Source organism: Mus musculus, chromosome 2 (genome assembly GCF_000001635.26).
Source record: "Mus musculus strain C57BL/6J chromosome 2, GRCm38.p6 C57BL/6J".
Lineage (NCBI taxonomy): Eukaryota > Metazoa > Chordata > Mammalia > Rodentia > Muridae > Mus > Mus musculus.
In genome coordinates this window covers 151028939-151052478 of record NC_000068.7, presented here as the reverse complement: position 1 = coordinate 151052478, position 23540 = coordinate 151028939, and the positions used below count along the sequence as shown (strand labels likewise).

General features: G+C 42.0%; 1 protein-coding gene across 2 annotated transcripts; it reads left to right on the top strand.

Moving 5' to 3' along the window:
• Positions 1–13099: 13099 nt before the first annotated feature.
• On the top strand, positions 13100–22794 carry Nanp (N-acetylneuraminic acid phosphatase). Of its 2 annotated transcripts, XM_006500068.4 has the most exons (3): positions 13117–13242; positions 13770–13863; positions 21563–22785. In XM_006500068.4, the coding sequence occupies exons 2-3, from the start codon at positions 13798–13800 to the stop codon at positions 22217–22219; spliced, it is 723 nt and encodes a 240-aa protein (XP_006500131.1). In that variant the 5' UTR covers positions 13117–13242; positions 13770–13797; the 3' UTR covers positions 22220–22785. The 2 variants fall into 2 exon arrangements, with proteins under 2 accessions (NP_080362.1, XP_006500131.1); NM_026086.2 differs by lacking the exon at positions 13770–13863 and having other exon boundaries at positions 13100–13242; positions 21563–22794.
• Positions 22795–23540: the final 746 nt, after the last annotated feature.

Sequence of the window (23540 nt, the reverse complement as noted above, 5' to 3'; positions counted from 1 at the left end):
GTACTCCATTGTGTAGATGTACCACATTTTCTGTATCCATTCCTCTGTTGAGGGGCATCTGGGTTCTTTCCAGCTTCTGGCTATTATAAATAAGGCTGCTATGAACATAGTGGAGCATGTGTCCTTCTTACCAGTTGGGGCATCTTCTGGATATATGCCCAGGAGAGGTATTGCTGGATCCTCTGGTAGTACTATGTCCAATTTTCTGAGGAACCGCCAGACTGATTTCCAGAGTGGTTGTACAAGCCTGCAATCCCACCAACAATGGAGGAGTGTTCCTCTTTCTCCACATCCACGCCAGCATCTGCTGTCACCTGAATTTTTGATCTTAGCCATTCTGACGCCACAGCCCAATCTTATGGAGGCATTTTCTTAATTGAGATTCCCTCCTCTCAGGTGTCTTTAATTGTATTGAGTTGACATAAAACTATTGAGCCCAAAGCCTTTGAGGATAATGGCTCAGCTGATCTTACATCAATGGGCATTGCCTTGGAAAGACATCTGGGGAAGCATGTGTATTGTTGTGATGCTTGAGCAGGAATTCAGAGAGTTAGGACACATAGAGAAGGCCTCCAAAGGGATGGGACACACAAGCACTGTCACCAGTTAGAAGGATCACTGTGATCTGTCTGCTGCTTCTCTTCCAAGTTGATCGTGGAAGGCAGAGAAGGTAGACCCGTGTACATGCAGAGTCTAGAGAATCTGACTAGGGCTTAGGGCAAGGGTTCATATCTTCAGCATTCCCAATTCTGGTCTGTTCTTGTCACATTTTCTAGTCAGTTCTGGTGAAAGTTGTTAGCCATTTTACACCTAACAGTTCATATTGTCCTTCAATTTGATTGGTCCTACATAAAGCTTTGTGGAATTTTTTAAGATTAACAAGCCTCATACAGAACATAACAGGGTATGTGGTCAGCATGACCCTGCTTTGAGTCAAGTTATTTTTCTGTATCTATCACTGGCAGCACTTGTGTATGAGTTCATTATGGTTTTGTGGTTAGCCCTATAAGCTGACACAGAAAGATGTTCAACCCAGCCCCTGTACTCTTAGCTACGGTCATTATCATTCAGTCTCAGGGTGTGTGTTCAATAAACCATCCCTGTCTGACTGAGATCAGTGTTCATATTGTTTGTGGTGTGACTCCTGAACCCCAACAATGAACATCCCTTATTTCCTTAAAAGCTCTTATTTCCAACTCTGAAAGGAAACTTATATGCCAAAGAACAACACTATCAGATGGAACTACTTAGAGAATATAATCAACCCATAATTCTAAAGACATCTTTTTTTTAAGCAGAAAGTTTTATTACTCCACTTCCAGTTCCCATATCACATCATTGTTACTGCCATTATGACTGGTCAAACAGCTTAGACACCTTCCTCTGCCTTCGTTATTTATTTTTTTATTATTATTAGTTTTTAGTAACTGTTCTATTGCTGTAAAGAGATGTCATGACCAAGACAACTATTACAATGCATTTAATGGGGGGCCTGGTTACAGTTTCAGAGGTTCAGTCCATTATCATGATGGTGGGGAGGCATGGTGGCATAGAGGAGTAGCTGAGAGCTTTACATCTTAATCTGAAAGCTGGAAGGGAGACACTGGACCTGTCATTCCTGTAGCGACACACTTCTTCCTACAAGGCCACATTTCCTAATCCTTCTAATCCTTTCAAATAGTCCCACTCACTAGGGACTAACCATTTAAATACATGAGCCTGTTGGGGCCACTCTTATTGAAAGTATTACAGTCAGTGTTAATTTTTTTTGTATCCTTTGAAAACAAACCAAAAAATGCAAGGCAGAATTATTTGGATTTTGAGACAGGGTTTGTGTAGCCCTGGCTATCCTAGAACTTTGTGTAGACCAAGCTGGCATTGAACTCACAGAGATCTCCCTACTTCTGCATCCCAAGTGCTGGGATTAAAAATATTCACCACCACCTTCCTGCCAAACCAGAATTTTTAATAAATGAGGAAGGAAAACACACACATACAAATAAAACCCATAAGAACCCAATATTGGGATCCATAATATATAAACAAAAGACCAGAAAGACAAAAAAAGAAAAAGCCCTAACAAAGCATCTTAAGACAAAACCCTACAAATACACCAATGAGTTAATTTTGTTTTATCCATCTACTGTTAGGCATGGAACCTATCTTAAGTGTGGTTAATATACTCATGTGAGACTCCATTGGAGAAAACTAATTTCCCAAGTGGATGTCAATTGGAGATAACCTCTTAGTTAAGGGAGGGGGCCTACATCTACCTCCTCCTCTCAGCAGTAGGACACCATCTGGCTTGAGCCTGTGCAGGCCCCAAAGGGATATTGTTGTGACTATTATATAAAAAGAAATGTTGGGTTCCGGGACTCCACAGAACTTAGGAAATTAGTCTGAATAGGTGAGAGGGTACGCCAGAGAACCGGACAGCTTCTGGGACAGGCGGAGGCACAGAGCCGCTGAGGCAGCACCCTTTGCGGGCCGCAGACAGCCGGCCACCATCCGGACCAGAGGACAGGTGTCCGCCTGGCTCGGGAGGCAGCCTCAGCCTCAGCAGCAGCGGTCGCCATCTTGGTTCCGCGACTCCGCAGAACTTAGGAATTTAGTCTGCACAGGTGAGAGTCTGCACCACAGAAGCTGACAGCTTCTGGGACCTGCCAAAGCAACACAGCTTCTGAGAAAGGTCCTGTTTTGGGCCTTCTTCTTCGGCCAGGAGGAGGTCCAAACACAAGATATCTGCGCACCTTCCCTGTAAGAGAGCTTGCCAGCAGAGAGTGCTCTGAGCACTGAAACTCAGAGTAGATAATCTGTCTCCCAGGTCTGCTGATAGAAGGTAACAGAATCACCAGAAGAACAATCTCTAAACAGAGTCAATTATAACTACTAACTCCAGAGATTACCAGATGGCGAAAGGTAAACGTAGGAATCTTACTAACAGGAACCAAGACCACTCACCATCATCAGAACCCAGCACTCCCACTTCGCCCAGTCCAGGGCACCCCAACACACCCGAAAACCTAGACCCAGATTTAAAAGGATATCTCATGATGATAGTAGAGGACATCAAGAAGGACTTTAATAACTCACTTAAAGAATTACAGGAAAACACTGCTAAAGAGTTACAAGTCCGTAAAAAAAAAACAGGAAAACACAATCAAACAGGTAGAAGTCCTTACAGAAAAAGAGGAAAAAACATACAAACAGGTGATGGAAATGAACAAAACCATACTAGACCTAAAAAGGGAAGTAGACACAATAAAGAAAACTCAAAGTGAGGCAACACTGGAGATAGAAACCCTAGGAAAGAAATCTGGAACCATAGATTTGAGCATCAGCAACAGAATACAAGAGATGGAAGAGAGAATCTCAGGTGCAGAAGATTCCATAGAGAACATCGGCACAACAATCAAAGAAAATACAAAACGCAAAAATATCCTAACTCAAAATATCCAGGAAATCCAGGACACAATAAGAAGACCAAACCTACGGCTAATAGGAGTGGATGAGAATGAAGATTTTCAACTCAAAGGACCAGCAATCATCTTCAGCAAAATTATTGAAGAAAACTTCCCAAATCTAAAGAAAGAGATGCCTATGAACATACAAGAAGCCTACAGAACTCCAAATAGACTGAACCAGAAAAGAAATTCCTCCCGACACATAATAATCAGAACAACAAATGCACTAAATAAAGATAGAATATTAAAAGCAGTAAGGGAGAAAGGTCAAGTAACATATAAAGGCAAGCCTATCAGAATTACACCAGATTTTTCACCAGAGACTATGAAAGCCAGAAGAGCCTGGATAGATGTTATACAGACACTAAGAGAACACAAATTCCAGCCCAGGCTACTATACCCAGCCAAACTCTCAATTACCATAGATGGAGAAACCAAAGTATTCCACAACAAAACCAAATTCACACATTATCTCTCCACGAATCCAGCCCTTCAAAGGATAATAACAGAAAAAAACCAATACAAGAACGGGAACAACGCCCTAGAAAAAACAAGATGATAATCCCTCAACAAACCTAAAGAAGACAGCCACAAGAACAGAATGCCAACTTTAACAACAAAAAATAACAGGAAGCAACAATTACTTTTCCTTAATATCTCTTAACATAGATGGTCTCAACTCCCCAATAAAAAGACATAGACTGACAAACTGGCTACACAAACAAGACCTGACATTTTGCTGCTTACAGGAAACTCATCTCAGAGAAAAAGATAGACACTACCTCAGAATGAAAGGCTGGAAAACAAATTTCCAAGCAAATGGTATGAAGAAACAAGCTGGAGTAGCCATCCTAATATCTGATAAGATTGACTTCCACCCCAAAGTCATCAAAAAAGACAAGGAGGGGCACTTCATTCTCATCAAAAGTAAAATTCTCCAAGAGGAACTCTCAATTCTGAATATCTATGCTCCAAATGCAAGGGCAGCCACATTCATTAAAGAAACTTTAGTAAAGCTCAAAGCACACATTGCACCTCACACAATAATAGTGGGAGACTTCAACACACCACTTTCACCAATGGACAGATCATGGAAACAGAAACTAAACAGGGACTCACTGAAACTAACAGAAGTGATGAAACAAATGGATCTGACAGATATCTACAGAACATTTTATCCTAAAACAAAAGGATATACCTTCTTCTCAGCACCTCATGGTACCTTCTCCAAAATTGATCACATAATAGGTCACAAAACAGGCCTCAACAGATACAAAAATATTGAAATTGTCCCATGTATCCTATCAGATCACCATGCACTAAGGCTGATCTTCAATAACAAAATAAATAACAGAAAGCCAACATTCACGTGGAAACTGAACAACACTCTTCTCAATGATACCTTGGTCAAGGAAGGAATAAAGAAAGAAATTAAGGACTTCTTAGAGTTCAATGAAAATGAAGCCACTTCATACCCAAACTTATGGGACACAATGAAAGCATTTCTAAGAGGAAAACTCATAGCTCTGAGTGCCTCCAAGAAGAAACTAGAGAGAGCATACATTAGCAGCTTGACAACACACCTAAAAGCTCTAGAAGAAAAGGAAGCAAATTTACCCAAGAGGAGTAGACGGCAGGAAATAATCAAACTCAGGGGCGAAATCAACCAAGTGGAAACAAGAAGAACTATTCAGAGAATCAACCAATTGAGGAGCTGGTTCTTTGAGAAATCAACAAGATAGACAAACCATTAGCCAGACTCACTAGAGGGCACAGGGAAAGCATTCTAATTAACAAAATCAGAACTGAAAAGGGAGACATAACAACAGATCCTGAAGAAATCCAAAACACCATCAGATCCTTCTACAAAAGGCTATACTCAACAAAACTGGAGAACCTGGATGAAATGGAGAAGTTTCTAGACAGATACCAGGTACCAAAGTTGAATCAAGATCAGGTTAATGATCTAAACAGCTCAATATCCCCCAAAGAAATAGAAGCAGTCATTAATAATCTCCCAACCAAAAAAAGCCCAGGACCAGATGGGTTTAGTGCAGAGTTCTATCAGACCTTCAAAGAAGATCTAATCCCAGTTCTTCACAAACTATTCCACAAACTAGAAACAGAAGGTACTCTACCCAACTCATTCTATGAAGCCACAATTACTCTGATACCTAAACCACAAAAAGACCCCACAAAGATAGAGAACTTCAGACCAATATCCCTTATGAATATTGATGCAAAAATCCTGAATAAAGTTCCTGCTAACCGAATCCAAGAACACATCAAAACAATCATCCATCCTGACCAAGTAGGTTTCATCCCAGGGATGCAGGGATAGTTCAATATACGGAAATCCATCAACGTAATCCAGTATATAAACAAACTCAAAGACAAAAACCACATGATCATCTCGTTAGATGCTGAGAAAGCATTTGACAAAATCCAACACCCATTCATGATAAAAGTCTTGGAAAGATCAGGAATTGAAGGCCCATACCTAAACATGATAAAAGCAATCTACAGCAAACCAGTAGCCAGCATCAAAGTAAATGGTGAGAAGCTTGAAGCAATCCCCCTAAAATCAGGGACCAGACAAGGCTGTCCACTCTCTCCCTACCTATTCAACATTGTACTTGAAGTCCTAGCCAGAGCAATTAGACAACAAAAGGAGATCAAGGGGATACAAATTGGAAAGGAAGAAGTCAAATTATCACTTTTTGCAGATGATATGATAGTATATATAAGTGACCCTAAAAATTCCACCAGAGAACTCCTAAGCCTGATGAACAGCTTCAGTGAAGTAGCTGGATATAAAATTAACTCAAACAAGTCAATGGCCTTTCTCTACACAAAGGACAAACAGGCTGAGAGAGAAATTAGGGAAACAACACCCTTCTCAATAGCCACAAATAATATAAAATACCTAGGCGTGACTCTAACTAAGGAAGTGAAAGATCTCTATGACAAGAACTTCAAGTCTCTGAAGAAAGAAATTAAAGAAGATCTCAGAAGATGGAAAGATCTCCCATGCTCATGGATCGGCAGGATCAATATGGTAAAAATGGCTATCTTGCCAAAAGCAATCTACAGATTCAATGCAATCCCCATCAAAATTCCAACTCAATTCTTCAACGAATTAGAAAGAGCAATCGGCAGATTCATCTGGAATAACAAAAAACCTAGGATAGCAAAAACTCTTCTCAAGGATAAAAGAACCTCTGGTGGAATCACCATGCCCAACCTAAAGATGTACTACAGAGCAATTGTGATAAAAACTGCATGGTACTGGTATAATGACAGACAAGTAGACCAATGGAACAGAATTGAAGACCCAGAGATGAACCCGCACACCTATGATCACTTGATCTTTGACAAGGGAGCTAAAACCATCCAGTGGAAAAAAGACAGCATTTTCAACAAATGGTGCTGGCACAACTGGCGGTTATCATGTAGAAGATCTAGAATTGATCCAGTACTATCTCCTTGTACTAAGGTCAAATCTAAGTGGATTAAGGATCTCCACATAAAACCAGAGACACTGAAACTTATAGAGTAGAAAGTAGGGAAAAGCCTAGAAGATATGGGTACAGGGGAAAAATTCCTGAATAGAACAGCAACAGCTTGTGCTGTATGATTAAGAATCGATAAATGGGACCTCATAAAATTGCAAAGATTCTGCCAAGCAAAAGACACCGTCAATAAGACAAAGAGACCACCAACAGATTGGGAAAGGATCTTTACCTATCCCAAATCGGACAGGGAACTAATATCCAATATATATAAAGAACTCAAGAAGGTAGACTCCATAAAATCAAATAACCCCATTAAAAAATGGGGCTCAGAACTGAACAAAGATTTCTCACCTGAGGAATACCGAATGGCAGAGAAGCACCTGAAAAAATGTTCAACATCTTTAATCATCAGGGAAATGCAAATCAAAACAACCCTGAGATTCCACCTCACACCAGTCAGAATGGCTAAGATGAAAAATTCAGGTGACAGCAGATGCTGGCGTGGATGTGGAGAAAGAGGAACACTCCTCCATTGTTGGTGGGATTGCAAGCTTGTACAACCACTCTGGAAATCAATCTGGCGGTTCCTCAGAAAATTGGACATAGTACTACCAGAAGGTCCAGCAATACCTCTTCTGGGCATATATCCGGAAGATGCCCCAACCGATAAGAAGGACACATGCTCCACTATGTTCATAGCAGCCTTATTTTTAATAGCCAGAAGCTGGAAAGAACCCAGATGCCCCTCAACAGAGGAATGGATACAGAAAATGTGGTACATTTACACAATGGAGTACTACTCAGCTATTAAAAAGAATGAATTTATGAAATTCCTAGCCAAATGGATGGACCTGGAGGGCATCATCCTGAGTGAGGTAACCCAATCACAAAGGAACTCTCATAATATGTACTCACTGATAAGTGGATATTAGCTCAGAAACTTAGGATACCCAAGATATAAGATATAATTTGCTAAAAACATTAAACTCAAGAGAACGAAGACCAAAGTGTGGACACTTTGCCCCTTCTTAGAATAGGAAACAAAACACCCATGGAAGGAGTTACAGAGACAAAATCTGGAAGTGTGACGAAAGCATGGACCATCTAGTGATTGCCATATCCAGAGATCCATCCCATGATCAGCTTCCAAACACTGACACCATTGCATACACTAGCAAGATTTTGCTGAAAGGACCCAGATATAGCTGTCTCTTGTGAGACTATGCCAGGGCCTAGCAAACACAGAATTGGATGCTCACAGTCAGCTATTGAATGGACCACAGGGCCCCCAATGGAGGAACTAGAGAAAGCACCCAAGGAACTAAAGGGAACTGCAACCCTATAGGTGGAACAACAATATGAACTAAGCATTACCCCGGAGCTCTTGTCTCTAGCTGAATATGTATCAAAAGATAGCCTAGTTGGCCATCACTGCAAAGAGAGGCCCATTGGACTTGCAAACTTTATATGCCCCAGTACAGGGGAATGCCAGGGCCAAAAAGGGGGAGTGGGTGGGTAGGGGAGTGGGGGGTGTATGGGGCACTTTTGGTATAGCATTGGAAATGTAAATGAGCTAAATACCTAATAAAAAATGGGAAAAAAAAAGAAATGTTGATGTCCTTCAAATGCACATGTTGTTTGCAACTCTTCATCCTACCCATTTTTAGAAAGTTGCAGTCATCTTGGACTTTTTAGCTCAACCAAGCTGTGATAAGTGGAATGGTTACTGTTATAATGTGGTGGTGGGGTTTATTATTGAAAAAAGCAATGCTTTGTTTTCCAGTTGTCTTTTAGATGGTGTGTTTTAGTGTAGCATCTTATCTGTTGTGTTTTGTAAACACTGGAGGAGCTTTGGCCCATTTGATGTAGAGCTGGAATGTAACTTACTTAAAAGCATTGCTATTCAACTCCTACTTCCAATGTTGTGATTTTGTGAGCACACTAAGAGCAAAAAATAAATGTGAATAAAATGTGAGAAAGATCAAGGTCAACACAGTACACTAAAATGAAGAACAGCAATTCTTTATTTGGGAAGCAGAGTGCAGCATTTTTATTCTTGGCCACATCATATACAGTTACAGTAGAGCAGTAACAGTATTTGGCAGTCTGTAATGTTTGCTTTGCTCTTACAGGACAAAGGGCAGATTTTTTTTAATGTTATTAATTGAACATTTTGCTAGAAGATAAATGAAGGGAAAAAAATAATGATGTCTGGTCAAAAAAATACATGGGAGTATAAAGGCAGTATTCTATAAAAACTCTGAAAACAGCAGCATCTGCTTGACTCTAATGACCTCATGGTGGAAGGAATCACAGCAACATGTTGCACATACAAAAGAGGCAAGGGTGGGTGTAGAAATGTGGGAGTCATCAGGATCAAAATAGGAAACTAATTCAGTCCTATGGGTCTAGCCCACTCCCTGGGTGTAGCAGTATTGTATCAAGAGGGTGGAGCCACATGGCCTAATTACCTGCAGGTCCTTGTCTACTTCAGTTCTATCACTATTACACTTGGGACTAAGCTTTCTACAGGAATCTTTGAGTAACAAACTGACAGCAGAAATGGGTTAGATCAGTCTAGTATCTGTAAGAGAAAAATATGTCCAGGGGTAAATTCCTAACAGTGGGACCTCCTAGCCAATAAAAGGCATCACTAAATTATTCTCAAAGGTGTTTGCACCAATTTACATTTCCTCAAGCAGAGTATAAGTGCCTATTTCCCCATGTGGTCACCAGCTTTGGCTATCAAATATTTAACTTAATATATCTTTTGCGGGGTTCTAGTTGTCTGTTTCAAAATACTCAGATGCCTTTTTAAAGTTGATTTGATTTGTATGGGTGTTTTGCCTTGCACATAAGTGTGTGTACCACTTGTGTGCCTGGTTCCTATGGAGGCAAGAAGAAGGTGTCAGCTGTCCCTAGAAATGGAGTTACAGACAAGTGTGAACTGCTGTGTAGGTGCTTGGAATCAAACCCAGTCCTCCAGAAGAACAGTCAGTGCTTTTAACTGCTGAGCCATTTCTCCAGCCACCACACCAAATATTTAACTTTTATTTCATAAATATATATATATATGTATATATATATACATATATACATATATACACATATATACATATACATATATACATATATATATTGAGACAAGGTTTCACTAAGTAGCCTTAGCTCTCTTAGCGTTCACTCTGGAAACCAAGCTGGCTTTTAATTCATGGAGATTTGCCTCACTCTGCTGACTGTGCTGGGACTGAAGATATGCATCACTTGGGGGAGGGTATAGAGGGTTTTCGGAGAGGAAACTAGGAAAAGGGATAGCATTTGAAATGTAAATGAAGAAAACATCTAATAAAACAAAAAAAAAAGAAGAAAATTAGAGCTTCCATAGCTTTCAGTGAAAAAAAAAAAAAAGATACGCACCACCACCAAGGCTACATGTGTCATCTTTATTTCTATTCTATTAGATTTACATTTTATAAGGATAAGTGGGATTGACCATTGTTCTAGTTTGCTTCCAGTTGCTGTGGTGAAATACTTTGTCCAAAGCAGAAAAAGGTTTATTTGGGTCACTCTTTTAGGTCACACTGGATCACTAAGGGAAGACAGAGCAGAAACTTGAGCAAAAACTAGAAACAGATACTGTGAAAGAATGAAATGCTGCGTGCTGTTTTACTCTCTGGTTTGTGCTAGTTTCTTTGCAGCCCTGACACACAAACCTAGGGATGGTGCCACCAACAGTGAGCTGAGCCCTCCCATATCAATCATAAATCAACACAATCTCTTACAGACATAGCTGTAAGTCAGTCTCACCTGGCAACGAGCCAGTTAAGGCTGACAATAAATAAAAGCTACCCAGAACTTTTTAAATATTCATTAGCTGTATCTTTCTCTCGTCCCGCCAAGTCTACCCTTAAGAGTTCAGTAAAGACTGACATATCTATATGCACATATATATGTACATCTCAGTGCCTTAAAATTCCATAGGAAAACATCAGGGTTCTAGTCATGTAAGTTCAGAAGGAATCCAGGCTGTGAAGACCAATCTTGAAATACCAACCAATGCATGGTATCCCAAAGACAGACAAACCTCTGTTAGGATTGATTACATAGACTGCAATAGCTTGTCTAGGGTTAGATTTTTCACTGACTGAAACAAGATTCTATACGCACATTAGAAGAAGGCGAAGACCTGACCCATGTCTCTAAGATCCATGTGTCCATCAGAAGCTTATTGTATATCTATTATGATATTTGACACAACTACAAAAAGCAATTACAAATATTGCATTCATAATTTTGGCTGACTGCTAGCCTAAGTGCACACAACTGTTTCACCACCACTGCATCGGTGAGGGTAGTCTATTAAAGGAGGAACACTTTTGGGAAAGTCATCAACTCTGACTCTGCTCCATAAAATACAAAAACTATAGGTAGTCTGCCATTCATCTCTTTCTACTGAGCATCAGAAACCCATCTGTGACTTGTGTACCTCAGGTTATGGGAGCTTTTTTTTTTTTTTTTTTTTTTTCTGTACAGAGCTAAGCATCTTAGTCTTTAGTCAAGTTATACAACTCTGTCACTGTCAGGCAAAAGCAGAAGTATACTACATAGACTCAAGGATGCTGCATTCCAATTATTAAACACCCAAAAGGAGTTAAGTTTATCTCAAAACACAGGAAGTTTTACAGCCAAGCAAAGGTGGGCCAACAAGTTCCTTATGAACACAATACAGCTCAAAGTTAAATTTGTAGCCAATGAAAAGACAAGAACAATATGACTGGCTGAAGTCAGCCTTTACCTTACATAGTTTTGGCGGTTTGGGCCTGACTGGCTGGAGGCCCAGCCATTTTTTCACAATTTGTATATATTACCCAGGTAGGGTACAGTTCACTATGAACAGAAGCCACTTGGAGCCAGTATCATTCAAGTATAGACAAAGATCTTAGTTGAAGTTAATTCAAGCCAGATGTGGTGGTACTTGGGAGAACTAGCACTTGGGAGACAGAGGGAGGCAAATCACTCTGAATTTGAGGCCAGCATGGTCTACACAGCTAGCTCCAGGCCAATCAGTTACTCAATGTGACACTGTCTCAAAACAAACAAACAAACAACAAAAACTGAAACTATAGACAATTAAATTTAATCAATTCTCACATGTTATGAAATACTTTCTCATTTTCTCTGAATAACTTACAATGTAAGAACCAATCCTAATTCGAAAGCTCAGAACCAGGTCTGTGGCATTGGCTGACCCAATAAGTTCCAGGTTAGTGAAAGTGACTCCAAATTTCATCAATAAAAAAGGATTAGAGGTTGATTTCAACCAACAGAAGGCAAACCTTGTTACTTATCTTGTGGGGTTCTTAACAGACAGTCTCGGTTCCTTGCTAGAAATTACAGAAAACCATGCAATTAATAGGCACACAAGACTTGGGCTGCAGAGTTTCAGAAAAATGAGTAAAGATGGAGGGAAAGGAGCTGGAGAAATGGTTCACTGGTTAAGAACTCATACTGCTCTTGTAGAGGACCCAAGTTCCCAGCACCCACAGTGGGCAGCTCACAGCCGCCGCAACTGCAGCTCCAGGACGACCTCGTCTGTCCTCTGCAGGCACTCACGTACACAGAAACACAAATACACATTTTTAAGAACAACCATTCGGCAGACACTGCAGAGACTCCCATTTCTCTTCAGTTCTTCTAAGCATCTTTCAAAGGATGTTCAGATGAAGGCTCTAGTTCCTACAAGGCTGTGGGCAAGAAGTGAAGCGCTAAAGTCACCGGGCAGCTAGGTTCCGAGGTTGGTGGGCACACTCTCCTGCCCCATCTCCTGATGGAGACTGTGCGGTCACCATAGAAAGACAGGCCAGCCAAGGGTCTGGAGAGTTTCTCCAGTACGGCTCGGATGTCCTTCTCAGCCCTAAGCAAGCCCACCAAGCCATTAACGGAGAGGACCATCCACCCACACACAGCAGTAAGCCTTGATAACACTCATCCACCTCTCGTGCACGCGCACCCTATAAAATTTAGTGTCCGAATCTCGCGCGATCTTGCCACGGAGACCCCGGAGCTTTGGAAGGGTCAGGTGACCTCCGAGACTCCGCCCAGGTGTTCCTGACCGCCTTGCGCATGCGCGGCGCGGCAGAAGCGGCTCGCGCGCTGCTTGGGTTGCCGAGGCTATGGGGCTGAGTCGGGTCCGCGCGGTCTTCTTTGACCTGGACAACACACTCATCGACACGGCCGGGGCGAGCAGGAGAGGCATGTTGGAGGTAACGTCCCCGCGCCGTCGCCCTCCCCTGCCGGGCCAGCACTCCGCTCCGCACCCTCAGTCCCCCCGCTGCGTGCCCGTGGAGCTTCTTTCCCGCGCGTGGGGCCGGGTGCTGGACTCTGAACTGCCACGACTGCAGAGTCGCCGCCACCTGCGGTCACCCGGGCTCGGACGGCGCGGGACGAGACCCCTCGCCCTCCTCTTGCTGCAGCCCCGCGCGAGATGGGCTGCGGTGGGTTTTGGGGAAGAGGCTCAGACAAGGCTTTGGCCCAGGAAGTTATATAACTCTGAGAGGCGGGCCTGGACTTAACCTACATCATAGCATTTTTTTTTTCCCTGCAGGCCTCCCTGTGGCCTTCCGGGCTTTCTGGTGCTGAGACCCTCGGCACATAAAATGCTGAGGGGGCAGTCTTTTAGTGAGGCATTGCTGATCTGCACCCTCCTAGCTATAGCTACAGATGCTGTCGGACATCTTCCTTTTCCAGTCCTGCTCTTAACCCACCCCTACTTTCCATCCCCTGCCTTCAGCTTCAAGGAGAAACCGAAGGAGTATCAGATGTGGAAAGCCCACTTACAAAAAAATGCCTGCCCTTTCAATACTAAGGGTCTTATGCGTCTTCAGGTAGTTTTTTGTTTATCTGGATCTTAAACCTTCCACATTTCTTGCTGCATTGCACCCACAGTTTGTTCGTGTCGGTCTTTAAAATTTTTTAACCCTACATCTCTCTTGGACTGTGCTTTTCTGCACAGCTATGTTTTAAGGAAAATTGCCACCCGTTGTCTCCATCAGGGCTCTCTTCTCTGTATTTCCAAATCCACTCACTGGGACGTAGCTTCTGTCTCTGCCACAAGAATACAATAGGCTTGCCAAGTGGTTAGGTGGCTCCCAAAGTGCCAACGTCACTAGGTATTTTGAATTGGGGTGTGCATGTGCGTGTGCGTGTGCGTGTGTGTGTGTTATTTTCTTGGTTCTGAGGTTTGAGCCTACCTCCTCGCCATCCGAGACAGGTTCTCCCCTGAGCTACTTCTCCCCACACTTGGAATCAGTCTTAACTGAAGATTTCCACGCTGTCGATTGCCCCGTGCATTGTGACACCCTCACACGTTACATACTTCCGTGTGTTCTGCCTCCATTATCTCAGACTGCAGACAGGGCACACTCAACAGGTGCTCTTATCCAGCTGAGGCCCGTGTTTTGAGACTCAGGTTTTGTGTTAGGCTGGTTCTTGTTAAGTAGGTCTATTAAACCTCACATTTGAATCACAATTCTCCCAGTACTCGGTGCCTCAGCAGACCCCCTGTCTATGCCTAGCCTCAGATCCTCGTAAATTTGAGCATTAGTCTGCATAACACTGTCAGGTAGCTTTCATGCCATACATGGGAAGATTGTACCATCCAGCGCTCATTCAGTGAACTGCGTCCCCATCCACTCTTGTCTCCCAGTCTCGCTTATTCTCCCCTTAATGACAAAAAGGCTCATCCAATGTAAATTTTTGCTGTAGTCTTATCTCCAGGCTGACCACATCCAATTCATCTTTCATATCCCTGCCACAGTGAGTTTTGGGTTTTACTTTTTAAAACAAAAAAAAATGACTTGGGAAACAAGGCAAGAATATCCCTTGAGCTTCAGAATTTGTGACCAGTCTAAACAACATATTAAGACTCTTATCTCACACCACCACCCCACAATGTTTCTCCATGGCATTGCCCCTATATTTTGTACCTTATTTTTTACTTCCGATATCCCTCACTGCACCTGTCAGAGGATGTTATCATTAATTTTTTGCAACTCATACCTACAGCAGAATCCTGAGTTTCCTGAAAGGGAACATGCTATCTTAATTATCCTTGTTTGACATGTAATAAATGCTGAATGAATAGTGGATGGTGCATAAGAATTCATATCTCCAGTCTTGGTTCTTTCACCTCCTCCTTTACTTATAAATGGTCTATGAAATTAGCAAAATTAAATGCTGTAAGCATTTTATCTTGTAAGGATATAACATTCCTTATAAATTTTGACCTGTCCCAAAGTAATATGCCAGCTGTCATATACCATTTTGAATCATTTCTGAGGGGCTAGGAAGATGTCTGGCCTTTGCCTTGGTGAAGGAGTCTATCAACCTTACTTTCTAAAGAACCATATGGGAAAGTGTTTTCCATTCTTTTTAGGCATATGTCTTAGTTGCTGCTCTCTTGCTGTGACAAAGTAGCTTGTAAGAGAAAGCATTTAATTTGGGGCTTGTTTACAGTTTCAGAAAGTAGGGCTATGATCACCGAGGTGAGGAGTAGGATAGCCAGCATGCAGGGGTAGCCAAGAGCTCACATCTGACTTGCAAGTTAGAGGCAGAGATAACAAGACCGGGCCTGGCTTTTGAAAACTCAAAAGCCCACTCCTGATGATAATATCTCTTCCAACAATGTTACACCTCCTTGTCTACTGACTGAAAACCAAACATCCAATATATGAGCCTATTAGGGCCATTCTTATTCAGACTACTACAATATACTTTCATAGTCAAGAGGAAAAGGCATGAATGTATAGTTCCTCATTGAACAGATTTTTTTTAAATTTTCTTCATTTACATTTTAAATGCTATCCCGAAAGTTCCCCATACCCTCCACCCACCCACCCACCTACTCCCACTTCTTGGCCCTGGTGTTCTCCTGTACTGAGGCATATAAAGTTTGCAAGACCAAGGGGCCTCTCTTCCCAATGATGGCCAACTAGGCCATCTTCTGATACATATGCAGCTAGAGATACGAGCTCTGGGGTACTGGTTAGTTCATATTGTTGTTCCACCTATAAGGTTGCAGACCCCTTCAGCTCCTTAGGTACTTTCTCTAGCTCCTCCATTGGGGGCCCTATGTTCCATCCAATAGCAGACTGTGAGCATCCACTTCTGTGTTTGCCAGGCACCGGCATAGCCTCACAAGAGACAGCTATACCTGGGTCCTTTCAGCAAAATCTTGCGTATGCAATGGTGTCTGCATTTGGAGGCTGATTATGGGATGGATCCCCGGGTGCAGCAGTCTCTAAATGGTCCATCCTTTTGCCTCAGCTCCAAACTTTGTCTCTGTAACTCCCAGAGTGTATTGTTCCCAATTCTAAGAAGGGGCGAAGTTGAACAGATTTTTTTTAAAAAATCATTTGTTAATTAAATGTCTAATACAAATAGCTATGAACTGAGAAATGCATTTACAGGTGTGTTAGAAGAAGTAAAGGGCCAATTTATTTCATTTTTAAGGTAGATTCATCACATGTGGCATTAGTGAGTGATGTCCGACTTAACCAGGAGTAAGCAGGGATGCTGAGAGTGTAGTTCATTTGCTGGACTCTTGCCTAATTTTCACAAGTCTCTGGTCTAAGCCCCCAGAATCATAAAAACTAGCCATGGAGGTATATGCCTGTAATCCCAACATTTGTGAGGTAAAAGCAAAAGAACCAGGAATTCAAAGTCATCCCTCAGCTTCAAAGAGAGTTTGAGACCAGCCTAGACTATATAAGATCCTGTCTCTAGAACATTTTATTTAAAAAGGAAAAACAAACAAAAAAAAAAAAAAAATAGGTGGAGTTGGCCATAGAAATGGCTCAGGAGTTAACACGTGCTGCTCCTCCAGAAAGCCAGAGTTCACACCCCAACACCCATGTTAGATGGCTCACTTGTATCTCCAGCTTCGGGGAATCTAGCCTCTATAGGCAGCCCCACACATGTGGTAGACATGCATACATAGAGATACATAAAAATCTTAAAGTAACAAAAGACATTTAAATTTCTGGGCTGTTTAGCAATCATCGTGTGTGTGTTTGTGTGTGTGTGTGTACGCGCGCACGTTCATGTGAGAGAGACAGACAGACAGAGAATTTAGCCCCTTAACATCCAAATCACAGGTATTCAAAAAATAATGTCTCTTAAAGTAGTATTGTTACATAGTTCTCAAGCTAACCCTCAAAGGGTCTTGCAAAATCAGTTAGCGTAACTCTTACTTGTGACAGTGACTCTAGTTCCAGGTCCAGAGAGTGGAAAGTAGAAAAGATACATCTTTTCGTATACATTCAGAGTGGTAGAGTTCTGAAGTGAATGTATTCTAATCTAGACTGGTGCTTGCTCTCTCATTTCAGGCCCCCTGGCTTCAGGCCTGCAGGTACCTGGGGCCTTCATTACATCAGTGTTTTTACAAACCTGTCTTACTCCACGTATAGTATGTCCTCCACACCTTCAGGTTAGAGGCCTTTGTCCTCCACCTCCAATTGAGCCCAAACTTATTCTCAATGAGGGGTTAGGAAAGCAGTAAGTGCTGATTCACCTTAAGCGGTACTCCTGTTTGAGCTAATAACATGAGTATCTGATAAACATTTTTTCTAAAGATGTTAATATTTTTAGGTGCATATTTTTTATTTTTATAGGCTCATAGGTGTGCATACACATGTGTATATACATGTGGAGGCTGGAAGAGAAGCTCTCCTGTGTCATCTTCTCCTTGTAACAGGCTCTCTTCTTGGACCAAAGCTTACCAGTTAGATTAGACTGACTAGCTAGCGAGTCTTGGGTACCTTCCTTCTAGACTTCATCAGAGCTGGGATCACGAGCGTTTGTGATTGCTCAGCATTTTCCCATGAGTCCTAGAGATTGAACCCTGGTCTTTGCACTTAGAAGCTAAGTTCTTTACTCACTGAGCCAACCCACCCCACTGTCAGGCTCCAGCAGCATGATGGTAAGAGTAAAAATTGTACCCATATTTGAATGCTTAGTCATCAGGGAGGGACACAGTTCAAAAAGGATTGGGAAGTGTCACCTTGTGGGAGTAGGTATGTCCTTGTTGGAAGAAAAGTGTCATGGGGTAGGCTTGGAGGATTCAAAAGTTTGTGTCAGGCCAGCATCTCTGCCTGCAGGTCAGTATATGGCTCTCAGGTCTGGCTCCAGCATTATGCCTGTCTAATTCCCACCATGATGATAATGGAGTAAGCCTCAGAAAGTAAGCAAGCCTCCAATTAAATGCTTTCTTTTGTAAGAGTTGCCTTGGTCATAGTTATTCTTCACAGCAGTAGAATAGTGGCTAAGACCAATGCTAACGTGATTAAAATGCTGTGATCATAATAAACAAATCTGTGACTAGTTGCCATGTAGCAGTAATAGTATGACTAAATGGGAAAATTAATTAAAGATGCGATCAGGAAAGATTTTGGAACTTAGGGGAAGGGTGTGCTCTGCCTTCAAAGGTGTTTGACCCCACATTTACAGAGTCTCAGGAGTGAGACTATGGTGTTGCCAACTGCAATACCAAGACATTGGGGCCTTGTGGCTTTCTGTACTGTGTCAACTAGGCCTGTGGCACTTTACCATGTAACAGGGGGCTGCTGAAACTTTTAGAGTGTCCTTTGCTTATAGCTGAAGAGTAATTGAATTCCATACTGGTTTTGTTGTTGTTTGTTTGTTTGTTTGTTTGTTTTTAAAAGATGGTGGCAAGACTATGGAGTTGAAAGGCAAGTTTGTGGGTTTTTTTTTTTTTTTTGTATTTTTGCCTTAAATTCTTAGGACTGATATATTTTTCTTGATTAATAAAACTTTTCTTTTTGGAACCTGGAGCAAGAAGATCACTGTAAGTTCAAGACCAGCCTGAGCTATAGAGTTCACACAATTGATTTACAGAAATAACCCGAAGTACTTCCTTTTCCTCTGTTAGAGGCATTTATATACTCTTAAGAAAAGAGAGAGTCTATGTCTTACTAATACCTTGCTCCTTTTCAGTGCGTAGAGTTTTGCAGTGAACAGTTGCCACCTGTTCCCTGTGTCCTTTTTAATTACTGGATTGCTTTGCTTCAGCAGGTGTGTTGTTTGATGGCCTTATGCATGCTAGCAGCCACTGAGCAGCAGCTCTCCCAGCCATCAGCACAATGCCATGCACTCATGCTGAAGATCAATATTTGACTTGGTTGCTATGACTGACTTTAGAAGTACATCCTTTAATTATAGGTAGTTCATTGGGAGGGAGTCCTAGGAAGGGAGATATGAGAAGGGATGGCTGTTATATATCTCAATGATCAGTTGACTGCTGGAGTGAGACACTAGTCATTGAGATGACACTGTAGAACATGCTTCAGCTGTTAAAGAACAATGAAGGTCTGATGTTTGTCCAAAATTTCTTTCTCTTGTTGGTTGATTGGTATTCCCTCGATAATACTTGAGCCCCAGTCTGAATGCATGGATGCAGCTGTGGACAAGCTTGCAAGTGTCGAGAAGTCACAAACTTAGAGTATGAAACATTGGGCATATGTGGGAAAATGGATGCAGAAGAGGTTTTGGCAGCATCTGTTCAAGGACCCTCCAACACATCCATGCCTCCCTAAGCCTCCCTTTTGGCTCAATTCGGCTTATTGGGGGGGGGGGTGTCAGAATTCCATGCTTGTTGCTTCTGTGTAGAGTGAGTTAACCACCTACATCCACATTATCTGCTTGTCAGCTCTTGTTTTAGGTATGACTTCTCTGCCAAGCCTCATTCAACTACTCTTAAGTATGAGTTCAGTTTTACTTCCATAGTTCTTGTCTTTTAACAGCACCCAACTCAGCATCAATTTATAATGATTATCTGTCTGCTTCCTTTTCCTATGCAATGATACCCCAGAAATCAGTACATACTATCAGGCCAGCATGTCTGCTGTGGAAGTAGGCTAATATGGATTCAAATTTCAGCCCAGGAAAAATTTTTAACAATTCTGAACTTACTGTCTTTTCTTGAAAGGTGAATTGTAAGGTTATAACATTCATTCTGTGTGTGTGTGTGTGTGTGTGTGTGAGAGAGAGAGAGAGAGAGACAGACAGAGACAGAGACAGAGAGAGAGAGAGAGAGAGAGAGAGAGAGGATGCTTTTCAGAAAGTATTAAAACGTTTCACTAGATTTAAGTGAAATTCTTATTTTCATGTCTTCATAACCAGTATGAAACTTGGTAGGCTACCAAACAAATAAAGGTTTGTTTTTGGCCTTATGTGAAGAATCATTTTAGACTAGATGCTGGGGACAGAGACATAAGGAGCTGGGTGGGTGGAGCAAGACAGATGATATATGCATTTTTTAATTTTTTTATTAGGTATTTTCCTCATTTACATTTCCAATGCTATCCCAAAAGTTCCCCATACCCTCCCCCCCACTCCCCTACCCACCCACTCCCACTTTTTGGCCCTGACATTCCCCTGTACTGGGGCATATAAAGTTTGCAAGTCCAATGGGCCTCTCTTTCCATTGATGGCCGGCTAGGCCATCTTTTTATACATATGCAGCTAGAGTCAAGAGCTCCGGGGTACTGGTTAGTTCAGAATGTTGTTCCACCTATAGGGTTGCAGATCCCTTTAGCTCCTTGGGTACTTTCTCTAGCTCCTCCATTGGGAGCCCTGTGATCCATCCAATAGCTGACTGTGAGCATCCACTTCTGTGTTTGCTAGGCCCCGGCCTAGTCTCACAAGAGACAGCTATATCTGGGTCCTTTCAGCAGAATCTTGCTAGTGTATGCAATGGTGTCAGCGTTTGGAGGCTGATTATGGGATGGATCCCCGGGTATGGCAGTCTCTAGATGGTCCATCCTTTCGTCACAGCTCCAAACTTTGTCTCTGTAACTCCTTCCATGGGTGTTTTGTTCCCAATTCTAAGAAGGGGCAAAGTGTCCATACTTTGGTCTTCGTTCTTCTTTGAGTTTCATGCGTTTAGCAAATTGTCTTATATCTTGGGTATCCTAAGTTTCTGGACTAATATCCACTTATCAGTGAGTACATATTGTGTGAGTTCCTTTGTGAATGTGTTACCTCACTCAGGATGATGCCCTCCAGGTCCATCCATTTGCCTAGGAATTTCATAAATTCATTCTTTTTAATAGCTGAGTAGTACTCCATGGTGTAAATGTACCACATTTTCTGTATCCATTCCTCTGTTGAGGAACATCTGGGTTCTTTCCAGCTTCTGGCTATTATAAATAAGGCTGCTATGAACATAGTGGAGCATGTGTCCTTCTTACCGGTTGGAACATCTTCTGGATATGTGCCCAGGAGAGGTATTGTGGGATCCTCCGGTAGTACTATGTCCAATTTTCTGAGGAACCGCCAGACTGATTTCCAGAGTGGTTGTACAAGCTTGCAATCCCACCAACAATGGAGGAGTGCTCCTCTTTCTCCACATCCTCGCCAGCATCTTTGATTGTCTCTGGGAGTATAGAGTCTTTAATTTGGCCAAATCTCTCTAGAGATTGTGTGGTAAAGGGAAGAAGTCGCTCCTTCTTAAGACATGACTGTTAAAGACGAGGTATGCTGACCAGGTTATTTTCCTCTGCCTAGGTAATAAAGCTCTTACAGTCAAAATACCACTACAAAGAAGAGGCTGAAATCATCTGTGATAAAGTTCAAGTTAAACTGAGCAAGGAGTGCTTTCATCCCTATAGTACATGCATTACAGATGTGAGGACTTCACACTGGGAAGAAGCAATCCAGGAAACCAAAGGAGGTGCTGACAATAGGAAATTGGCGGAGGAATGTTATTTCCTGTGGAAATCTACACGCTTACAGCACATGATCCTAGCAGACGATGTCAAAGCCATGCTCACTGAACTTCGAAAAGAGGTCCGCCTGCTCCTGTTAACAAATGGTGACAGACAGACTCAGAGGGAAAAGATCGAGGCCTGCGCCTGCCAGTCTTACTTTGATGCCATTGTTATTGGCGGAGAACAGAAGGAAGAGAAACCAGCACCTTCCATATTTTATCACTGCTGTGATCTTCTTGGAGTGCAGCCAGGTGACTGTGTGATGGTTGGTGACACACTGGAAACCGATATACAAGGAGGCCTCAATGCAGGACTGAAAGCTACGGTCTGGATAAACAAGAGTGGAAGAGTGCCGCTGACATCATCACCCATGCCTCACTATATGGTTTCTTCTGTGCTAGAATTACCTGCTCTCTTGCAAAGCATAGATTGCAAAGTCAGCATGTCTGTGTAAATACAGAAGAGCGCAGGGACCATGTTCAGAGCCAGTTTCCAGCGTTAGAACTAAGGGAAGCTAAGGTGTTCCTGTATATTTGGTTCTATTCTAAGAATAATGTGAGCGAGGAATTCATAGTCCCCTGTGAAGATCCTCCCAACCCTGCTGCTGTTGATAACCATAGGCTTGTGTTCATATCCGAAATCCAGGTATTAATCGTGTAGTCCAAAAAACTTGAAGAAAGGCAAAATAGCTTATATGATGATATACAAATACTGGTTTCTAGAGTAGAAATTGATTTTTTTAAAAAAAATAGATATTCTAAAATAGAGATTCAGGCAGCTGAATCGGGACAATATAAGTACTAAATCATACAAATCGAGACATTTCATAGTGAAATTTTGCATATTTTAGGCAAATTTGTTATAAATATTGTGCCTACTTTCAATGTATGTGTTCTTAATCTGTTATCTAATTTTTCTGCATGACTTTTGGAGGGCTGAATTTTCTGTGGCGTGAACATGACATTGTTATAGTTTGGTGAAAAACTATTAAAAATCAAACCGTGGTGCTTTTTTCCCACACTGTTTTCATCCTTTTAGAGTGATCTTGTGGCTCCTAAAAAGTAAAGACTGCCTTCTCTCCTGCACAGAGGAGAGGATTGGACAGTTTGCTTAAGTCAAGTGCTAGCCATGTGGCACCAAAAGTCATTTTGTTCCTTTGGATTCACAAGAAGAAAATTACATCTATGTGCTCTGAGCAAGTCGTTTCCCCACTAGTCTGATCTCTGGTGACTAGTTCCCCCAGGTGACCAAACTAGTAGAGAAAGTTAGGTTTAAAAGTTGTACATGAGCCGGGAGGTGGTGGCACACGCCTTTAATCCCAGCACTTGGGAGGCAGAGGCAGGCGGATTTCTGAGTTCGAGGCCAGCCTGGTCTACAATGTGAGTTCCAGGACAGCCAGGGCTATATAGAAAAACCCTGTCTCGAAAAAAAAAAACAAAAAAAAGCTGCACATAGTGGCGCACACCTTTAATCCCAGAGCTCAGTAGGCAGAACCAGATGGATCTCTAGGACCAGCCAGAGATACATAGTAGTCTCAAAAACAAAACAAACAAACAAAAAACAAATACTAGATTGGCTTTCACTGTTAGCTCTGTCTTAAGTTTGTTTTCACACTTTGAGGAAGCACTGTGTCTCTAGAGCTCACCTGGAGCTTGATTAGTGTGCCGAGGTAACGGTGACAACCAGAGAATTCCCCCCAAACAAAAGGGTGACTAGTCTCATGAATTCATAGACAGATTCAGAATGCATAACTAATAAAGGTAAAATGGTAATGA

What these genes read in the sequence shown, in the direction of transcription:
- Nanp (NM_026086.2), top strand. Translation starts at nt 13,153, where the DNA reads ATGGGGCTGAGTCGGGTCCGCGCGGTCTTCTTTGACCTGGACAACACA. An exon ending in GCAGGAGAGGCATGTTGGAG is followed by an intron (nt 13,243 to 21,562) that starts GTAACGTCCCCG and finishes TCCTCTGCCTAG; the next exon opens with GTAATAAAGCTCTTACAGTC.